Source organism: Psittacula echo (assembly GCF_963264785.1).
Source record: "Psittacula echo genome assembly, chromosome: 15".
NCBI classification, from domain to species: domain Eukaryota; kingdom Metazoa; phylum Chordata; class Aves; order Psittaciformes; family Psittacidae; genus Psittacula; species Psittacula echo.
This window is the reverse complement of record NC_137751.1, coordinates 4,834,477-4,843,378: the sequence shown is the minus strand read 5'-3', so window position 1 is coordinate 4,843,378 and position 8,902 is coordinate 4,834,477. Positions and strand designations below refer to the sequence as shown.

At 62.9% G+C, this 8,902-nt stretch overlaps 1 protein-coding gene across 2 annotated transcripts; it reads right to left on the bottom strand.

Annotated features, from left to right (window-relative positions):
• Positions 1-8,761, bottom strand: LIMK1 (LIM domain kinase 1). 2 transcript variants are annotated; one of them, XM_080629941.1, is made up of 16 exons: positions 8,563-8,761; positions 6,692-6,788; positions 4,810-4,948; positions 4,339-4,448; positions 4,064-4,255; positions 3,036-3,141; positions 2,776-2,960; positions 2,508-2,691; positions 2,303-2,389; positions 1,952-2,083; positions 1,785-1,844; positions 1,637-1,702; positions 1,382-1,538; positions 1,209-1,264; positions 933-1,090; positions 1-830 (listed from the first exon to the last, which is right to left on the bottom strand). In XM_080629941.1, the coding sequence occupies exons 1-16, from the start codon at positions 8,618-8,620 to the stop codon at positions 680-682; spliced, it is 1,938 nt and encodes a 645-aa protein (XP_080486067.1). In that variant the 5' UTR covers positions 8,621-8,761; the 3' UTR covers positions 1-679. The 2 variants fall into 2 exon arrangements, with proteins under 2 accessions (XP_080486067.1, XP_080486068.1); XM_080629942.1 differs by lacking the exon at positions 1,952-2,083.
• Positions 8,762-8,902: the final 141 nt, after the last annotated feature.

The following is an 8,902-nucleotide window of genomic DNA, read 5'->3' as shown; positions in this document are numbered from 1 at the left end:
ATCCACATCCCTGCATCCCTCTGGACCACTTGGTGCTGTCCCCAGAGATGCGCAGTCATGGATTAGCAGGGGTAGCAGGGACATGAGGGCATTAGGGACCAGATGGGTGGTCCCCATCCCCCATGGGTCCCTTGCTCAGCCAGGGGTGCTGGCATTCCCTCAAGCCTCAGGTGCCAGCAGCAGCAGCGTTAGAGAGGCTGGCCGAGGACAAGGGCATTGCTACGAGCCTGGGGGGAAAGGGGCCATGTACCCCCGCCAAAGAAACCCTTTGGAGGTCCCCTCCTGTGTTGCAGTGCAAGTTCACGGAAAGCCAAGGCACCACCGCGAGGCCGCGGCTCTGTACGGGGCAGCCCGCAGGGCATGTGTGGGGCCAATGGCCACGCAGCCCCGTGGGGTGAAGGCGAAGCGAGCCAGGGGGACACGAGGATGGTCCCCACGGTGTGGCCAGGCTTCTCCAGGGGCATCAGCTACAGCGTGCAGGGGCCATGCAGCCCCGGGGAGAGCCAGCTCCCAGGGACAGTGTGGGCAGCAGCAGGCAGCCCGTGCAGAGGAGATGGGCTTGGGGGGCTCATCCAGGGAGCCCCAGGGATCCAGCCCTGGGGATGGTGACAGCCAGAGGAGATGCTGGCAGCGGGCACAGCTCCTTGTCCTGTGGTTCCAGAGGGGATGCAGGGGTCTATCAGGGGGGTGCAGGCAGCCCGCCCTCGCCCCGCCGATGCGTCTCCCCGAAGGCTCGGTCCAGCTGCTCCAGCTGGGAGCTCAGCGGAAGGTGGATCTCCAGATGCATATGGAGGGTTTCCAGCCACTGCTCCAGCTTGCTGAAAGATGGCCTGAGCAAGAAGAGGCGACACATCACAGCTGCGCTATCCGTGTCTGTTTCCCACCCTCCACTAGCCCCAGGGGTCCCCCAGGGGAGGTCCTCAAGGACTCACCGCTTCTCAGGGTCCAGGTCGCAGCAGCAGACAGCGATGGGGAAGAAACTGGGGGGACAAGCTGGGGGACAGTAGCGGTCCAGGAAGCCCCTGACATTGAGGCCAAAGTCAGTGGTGCGGGGCAGGTAGTCAGGGTCAGCGCTCACCCGGCCAATGATCTGGGGAAGAGGAGCTGGCTCAGCCACAAGGAGGGGACCCCAACCCCAAGAAGGGAAGGACCCCAAACATAATAAGGCTCCCAACCCAAGGGATGAACCCAACCCCAGGGGTACTTGCCTCACACAGAACGATGCCAAAAGAGAAGATGTCCACCTTCTCATCGTAGCTCCTCCCTGTTGGGGAGATGGATCAGGCCATGCTGTATTGTCCTGTCCCTGCCCCACCAAGTGTCCCCTACTTGGGGGCAGAGCCCTGGCTGGCCATATGTCCCCTCATGTTGCCAGACTCACCATTGATCATCTCCGGGGCCATCCAGTATGGGTTCCCCACCACTGTATACCTCTTCTTACGGTCCGGTTTCTTCAGGTTCTTGAGATGCTCAGGCTGGTTCTTCTCATCCACCATCAGCCGCGCCAGCCCAAAATCAGCCACCACCACACTCTTGTTCTGGGTGGAAGGAGAGGGGTGAGGCACGGGGGGAGCACACATTTGGGGCCGAGACCCCCACCTGGGCCTGGGGATGACACTGCTGAGGTGAGGCTCACCTCCCGCACAAGGCAGTTGTGAGAGTTGAGGTCACGGTGGATGATGTTCATGGAGTGGAGGTAGGCCTGTGGAAAAGATGGGCTGAGAGTGGGGCGCATCCCCACCCTGTGTTCCCCCACCCACCCACCCATCCCTTGTGGCACCCACCATGCCAGCAGCAATGTCCTTGGCGAAGCTGACCCGCTGGCTCCAGGGGTAGTGGCTGTCCTGGGGGCAAGAGGGAGAATTTGCCAAAGAAGAGAAAGGAGAGGAGTCCCCAAGCCCCACTGGGGCTGTGGGGCGGTGGTGGGCTGACCTGCCCCCACAGTGCTCACCATGCTCTTAATGAGGCCCCTCAAGGTGCCCCCCTTGATGTACTCTGTGATAAAGTTGAGCCTCTTCTCCTTGTACAGCACCCCAATGAACTTGAGGACGTTTGGGTGCTCCAGGCAGCGCATCACCTTCACCTGCAGGATCACCCCAATCCTGTGACACCCCGAGCACCCGCCCAGACAGACCCACTGCTCACATGTTTTCCATTGAACAGGCAGGGCTCGTTGTGCCTGGCTACCCCTGCTTCAGGTCGTGGGTCCAGCATCCTATGTCAGGGTGGGTGAGAGCCCGGGACAGCCTCATCCCCCGTGTCCGCCTCTAAACTAGGGGGATCAAACAAAGGGAACACTCACCTCTTTGAGGAAGGTCCTTTGCGTCTCCTCATCGAAGCGGATCAGCTCCTTCATGACCATCACTTCGCCCGTCTCTCGATGAGTCACCTGAAGAGTGCACAGGGGCTGAGTCACTGGGGAAACCCTGGAGGAGAAGATACCTCCCCTCCATCCCTGGGGAGCCGAGACCCTCATGCTCATGACACTTCTGGCCATCCAGCCCCACCTTGATGGCCTGGCCAAAGCAGCCCTTGCCCAGCACCTCGCCATGGATCAGGTCAGAAGGGCGGAAGATGCGATGGGTGCGGGAGACGACGCGCAATGACTCAGAGCGACTGATGTCCTTGTGCTGGGATGCTGGTGAACCCACGGAGCCAGAGCCTGGAGACTTGTCTGTGCTGCAGCTCCTCCTGCAGGATGGATGGACAGACGGTCAGAGGGTGAACCTCAAGGACAGACCCCAACAGGAGAGGCGGGCAAGCTGATGGCCTTACATGACAGCCCGCTGGCGCATGGCACCAGGCTCCCCGCAGGCTGGGGGGACCAGGGAGCGCAGGGGGCTGCATGGGGCAGGCAGGGGGCTGCAGGCAAGCCCTGGCTCGCGGGCAGGAGGCTCATGGGGGTCGTGCTCAATGGTCAGCTGGAGCAAGCGGGTGGTCTCCTGGATCAGCAGGTCGATCTGGGGGCACAGAATGATGGCAGTGGTGGTTTCGCACCTGGGAGGGGGACTGGCTGGGGGCAAGGGAAAGCATACCTCATCCAGGGGGACATGGCCAATGGGAGTGCCGTTGATCTCCAGGATACGGTCGCCCACGTGGATGGAGTTCTTCATGTCAGGGCTGATGCAGTCTGGATCCACCCTGCAGGGCCAACAGGCAGCAGGGGTCAGCCCTCAACACTGTCATGGGTGGGGATGTGCTGGGACACAGCCCATGAGCCACCCCCAGGCAATGGGGACAGGCTGCCACATCCTCTGCAAGTCACTTCTGCGAGATGTGAACGCTTCCGGCAGCATTCAAGGCAGGCTGGATGGGGCTTGGATCAACCTGCTCTAGTGGAAGGTGTCCCTGTCCGTGGCAGGGGCTGGAGCTGGATGAGCTTTAAAGTCCCTTCAGCCCAAATCAGTCTGATTTTATGATTCATCGCTGTCACAGTACTCACGAGCCACCCCTGCTAAAAAGGGACACACAGGCACGCTGTCCACAAACCACCCTGGCTTGATTGGGTCATGCTGTCACAGTACCCATGTGTCACCCCTCTGGGATTGGGACACACAGTCACGGCACCCACAAGTCACCCCTGCAAGATGGGCAGTAGTAGATGAGGCCATTAGTGACATGGTTTAGTGGTGGCCTTGGCATTGCTGGCTAATGGCTGGACTTGATGATCCTAAAGGTCTTTTCCAGCCTGGTTGATTCTATGGGGACTTGCAGGCATGATGTCCATGAGCTACTCCTCCAGGAGCACCTCCAAGCCATCCCAAGGATGTGCCACCCCTCTACCCACAGTCACCTTGGTAGATGGAGCAATGCTGGCACATCACCCCAAAGCCACCCTGATCACCAGGGACATGCCAGCACAGTCCCCACAAACCAAGCCCAGCAGCTGGGGACATGCCGCCATGGTCCCCACTGGCCACCCCTGGCCAATGGGGACACTCCAGCACCATCTCTCACCCTCCAACCCCAACAGATCTCTGCAGGGTGGATCCCACCAGCAGAAGGGGCACGGGACACCCCCAGCCCTTGGAAGGGGACAGTGGCAGAGGGGACACAGACGCACTCTCGGACGCGGACAGTGCAGGGGTGCTCAGTGCCGCAGCCTTGGTCGATGGAGACGGAGAATCCACGTTTGCCGTCAGAGCAGGCAGGGATGGAGACGAGCGTGACGGTGTGTGGGATGCGGGAAGCCGGCGAATCCGGCAGGATCTGCTCGATGACCGGTGTCACCACCATCTGGTAGTAGCAGTGCCCACTGTGGGGCCAAGAAGAGGCCAGTGGGTGGGGGATGCCAGAGGACATGTGTCCCCCAAGCCACTCTCCCAGGCTGGGACATACCAGTAGAGCTTGGAGCGCTCCACCAGCGCATAGGTGTCCCCATCACCGATGAATATGTGGCAGTTGAGGCAGCTGAAGCACTCGGGGTGGTACTTTTGCTCCCCGGCCACCTGAGAGCAGACACCATCAGCCCCAGCATGCCAGGTATCTGGGGCACCCAGTGTGGGTGCCGGGGCTCAGATAGTGCTAGGAGCACCCATACCAAGGGAAGGGCAGGCTGAGCCGTGGAGTGGGGAGGACAACTGTACCACCAGGTTGGGGATGGCTATGCCACCAGGCTGGGGACAGCTACAAGGACATCTCCTCACCACCTGTGAGCCTTCCACCCTGCATCCCACAGCCCCAACATGGTGGCACACCCCCCAGGGTCCCCCTAAACCTGCACACCCTTCCCACCTCACCCCCTTCCTGGAGCTGAGTTGTGGGTCAGGGCTCTGTGTCTGTCCACCCGATGTCCCCACTGATGCTCACCATGACAAGCCCCTTGGTGATCTGTTCAGAGCAGCCGTGGCAGAGCTCCCCAAAGCGCACCCAATAATCCTTCTTACAGTACAGGCGCCCATCCTTCTCATAGTACTGGTGGGACAGGGAGGCCCCACACTCACAGCACCTGTGGCAATGGACAAGGACCCCCCATCACCATGTTCCCCTTGTCACCATATCCCCATTGTCACCCCAGGGAGAAGCCAGTGTCCCCCTGCCTGCTGGCCCTACAGCTCCCTGGGCAAGCTGTTTCCCCCACTTCTTTCCCTGCTGCAGGGCCACCACATCCACGTGCCACTAGCAGTGCAGACTGGCAATGCAGGGACACAGGGTTGACCAGGATAGAGGATGTGGGGCAGGAACATGTGTGTGGGGGGAGATGCCAGCCCTGCAACAAAGTGTCAGCCTGCTCATTGCCACGCAGAGGGATGTGCCACCCTGGTCACAGACAGAGGGACGTGCCAGCCTTGGGGGTGCAGCACTCTGAGTGCTACTAGCATGGTGGAGGGGGATGCACAGTGAGGATGCAGAAGCTGCTCTGGGGCCACAATTTGGGGGTGCAGGGGGAGTGCTCGGGGCTGTGCGATGGGAGGGTGCATCCAGGCATGCAGAGGGGGCTGTGAGCTTTGGGGGGGCACAGGCAGGTGCAGGAGTGCTGTGTTGCATCAGGGGGTGCAAGGGGGTGCCCAAGGGGATTTGCGGGGGGACTAGAGGAGCTGGGGGGTGCAGAGGGGAGGTGGGGGGGGGGGGCTGTCGGGGGGGGGGCACAGGGGTTGCACAGGGGTTGCAGGGGGGGCTGGCGGGGGGTGCGGGGGGGGTGCACGGGGCCTGCCGCAGCCGGGGGTGGGCGCCGCGCGCAGGCGGAATCCAACCAACCAGGCGTGACGTCAGGACACGGAATTTCCCCACCCCATGACATCACCGCAAGAGGACTCCACCGCCTGATCCAGGCCTCCCCCGGCCAGGCTCGGAGCAGGGGGGCCACGGGGGAGCGGTGCGGTTGTTTGGCCCCGCCCTCCGAACCTCCGCGCTGCCGAGTGCCCCGATGGGGAGCCGCATCCCCCCCACGATGAGTGACACGAGGCTGGGGCCCACGCTGCCTTCCACGGGGTGGGGGGAACAGGAGGAGGAGAGGAGCGGAGAAAGGGTTTTGCATCAGTGAGCCCCGTGCTGCCGGAAGCTGGTCTCCCATGGGGCAGCCAGGGAGTTGTGGGGTGCTGGATACAGCTGTGGCCCCACAGCAGTTTCACTGCACTGACAGCCCACAGAGGGTGGACTCAGGCATCCCCCAGAGGGCCATGGGGGTGCAGCATCCATCCCGACCCACTCACTTGGCTCCGGAGCTCAGGATGTGGCTCTTCCTCAGTGCTGCCACCAGCATCCCCCATGGGATGTGATGGAGGGGACCACCCCCGTGCCCTGCTGTGCTCAACACCCCCACCCCCACTGGGAAACCTGCAAGGTCCCAGCCACTCCCAGTGCCCCCCAACCCTGGGACCTTCCTCCTCGCCCTCTGCAGAGCTCCCACAGCTCGAGCTGCCGGGAGTGAAAGAGGAAACAGAGAGGAAAGGAGGGGGCCAGGTGACATCAGCCCCACATGCCCCATCATCGGTCATTGGGCAGGAAGGGACAGCAGTGGGGTGCAGGCAGCGGGGTGCAGGCAATGGGGTGAAGGCAGTGGGGCCCTCTGCCAGGCTTTGCATCCCCCAGCCAGCCCTGCCTGCACCCTGCAGCTGTGCTCCTGCCAGCATCCGGGTGCGTGACAGCCTCCTGTGTGTGGCTGCCAAGGCAGGAGTGGGATTTGCTGTCCCTGTCCGCGGCAGCATCCCGGTGTCCCCGCTGCTGTCCTGGCTGCACCTCGCGCTCCTACCGGAAGCAGTCGGCATGCCAATCCGCGTTCAGCGCCTGCAGGTACTGCCCATCATAGATGCCCTGCCCACAGCTCGCACACACCGGCAGGTCGGTCCCTGCGTGGAGGGGGAAACATAAGGGGGACACGGCTGTCACCCTGACAGCTACCCGCAGGCACATCCCCCAGGATTGTCCCTCTGTCCTTGTCACTCCATTCAGGGTGATGAATTTCACACCCCCCGGCCCCCACCCATCGATCTCTTAATGGGGACAAGGTCGTGGTGATGATGTCCCCAGAGCTGGGGACAGGGCAGGGTCAGGTCCCACTGTACCAGGCCACCCTTGTACCCCGGGGACCTAATCGTGGGTGCCCATAGGACGGGGAGACACAGAGTGGTTGAGGGGCAGGGGGTAGCATTTGGTATCTAGGGATGTGCCACAGAGTTGCTGAAGGGGAGGCAAGGGCTCAGCCATCACAGGGGATAGGCAAGTAGGGGGGTGCAGGGGTGATGGTGGGCTGGGGACAGAAGGACAGATGCTTGGGGTGCACTGAGACATAGCGGATGGAGGGAAGGGTACTTAGTGCTTGTGGTTGGACATGCAGGAGGGGTGGGATGGGAACAAGAGCACATACTGAGATGCAGGATGGGTGCAGGAGGGATGACAGGGTGCAGGAACGGGGTGGAGGAGGGATGAAGGATGGGTGTCAGGGGAGATAGACTGCCACAATGGAAGGGATGTGAAGGAGGGATCCAGTGGGACATGAAGTGCATGGGGGGACACAGAGGGGTGCAGGATGTGTGCTGTGGATGCACGGTGTGCGGGGGGACAACAGAGGTGTTCAGGATGGGTGCCGGGGTGGCAGAGAGGGATGCAGCATGGATGGGGTATAGGAGCAGTGCAGAGGCACCAAGGGGTGCAGGATGGGTGCTGGGGGGGTCTGCAGGATGGAAAGAGGTGAGAGACGGTGGGCGGCTGCAGAGATCCTCAGGGTGCGAGGAGGGATGAGAGGTGCTAGGGGTACAGAGTAGATGGGAGGCACAGCAGGGATGTGGGGGTGCAGTGAAGGAGGCATGAGGCATAGAGGGGTGGGGATATTGGGGTGCAGGAATGAAGGTGCAAGGTGTTTGTAGGCTGCAGGGAGGGATGCAGGCTGGAGAGGATGTGGGGGGTGCAGGGTTTGGGGATGCAGAAGAGGTGTCAGCTGAATGGGACGCAATAGGGGGATGTTGTGGTGTAGGGAGGGATGCAGGCTGGATAAGGGGTGTGGGCAGGGATGCAGTAGGGATACAGGCTAAAGAAGGGGTACAGAAGGAGATCGGGGAGTACATGGGGGATGAAGGCTGAAGTGCAGGGGGAGATTTGAGGGTGCAGGGCAGATGCAGGTTGACAAAAGGGTGTAGGTAGGGATGCAGGGGGGAACCAGGCTGAATAGGGAGTGCAGGAGGAGATTTGAGGATTCAGGCTGAAAAGGGGGTGCAAGGGGGATGCAGGGGGCAACGCGGACTGGATGCGGGGTGCAAGGAGGATGTGGAGGTGCAGGTGGGATGCAGGCTAGATAGGTAGCACAGGGGAGAGGTGCAGGCTGAACAGGGGGTGCATGGGAGATGTAGGGGGGCAAGACAGATGCAGGCTAGAAAAGGGGTGCAGGGGGGAGGGCAGGGTGCAATGCGGGCTGGATGGGGGGTGCAGGGGGACGCTGGCTGGCTGAAGACTGCGGAAGGAGGGGGGGATGCAAGCTGGCTGGGGAGTGCAGAAGAGGGTGCAGCCTGGGCAGGGGGTGTAGAGGGGTGCGCAGGGCCGAAGGCTGGCCGGGGCTGGGTCGCAGGCCCCAAGTGGCGGCGGAAGCGCTGAGTCAGGCGGGGGAGGGGGGCGCGGGGGGTCACGCACCTTCGTCCTCTCCCATAGGCTCGTCCCTCCAGGTGCAGCACAGCAGCATCAACCTCATGCAGCCGCGCTGCAGGGCGCCGTGCCAGGCCCTGCCCTCGCCCTCACCCCGGGTCGGGTCGGGTCGGGTCCGGTCCGGTTCCGCCCCGGCCCGGTCCCGGCCCGGTTGGGCCCCGGCCCTCCGCTGCCGCTGCGGCTCCGGCGGGCGGGGACGGCCGGGCGGGAGCACGGCGCCTGCGCGCCAGCGGGAGGGGCGTGGTCGGGGGGCGCAAAGGGGGGCGGGGCGTGGCCAGGAGGGTGTGGCCCCAGAGGGGCGGGGCCGGCGAGCGCCGCGCTCTGCCGA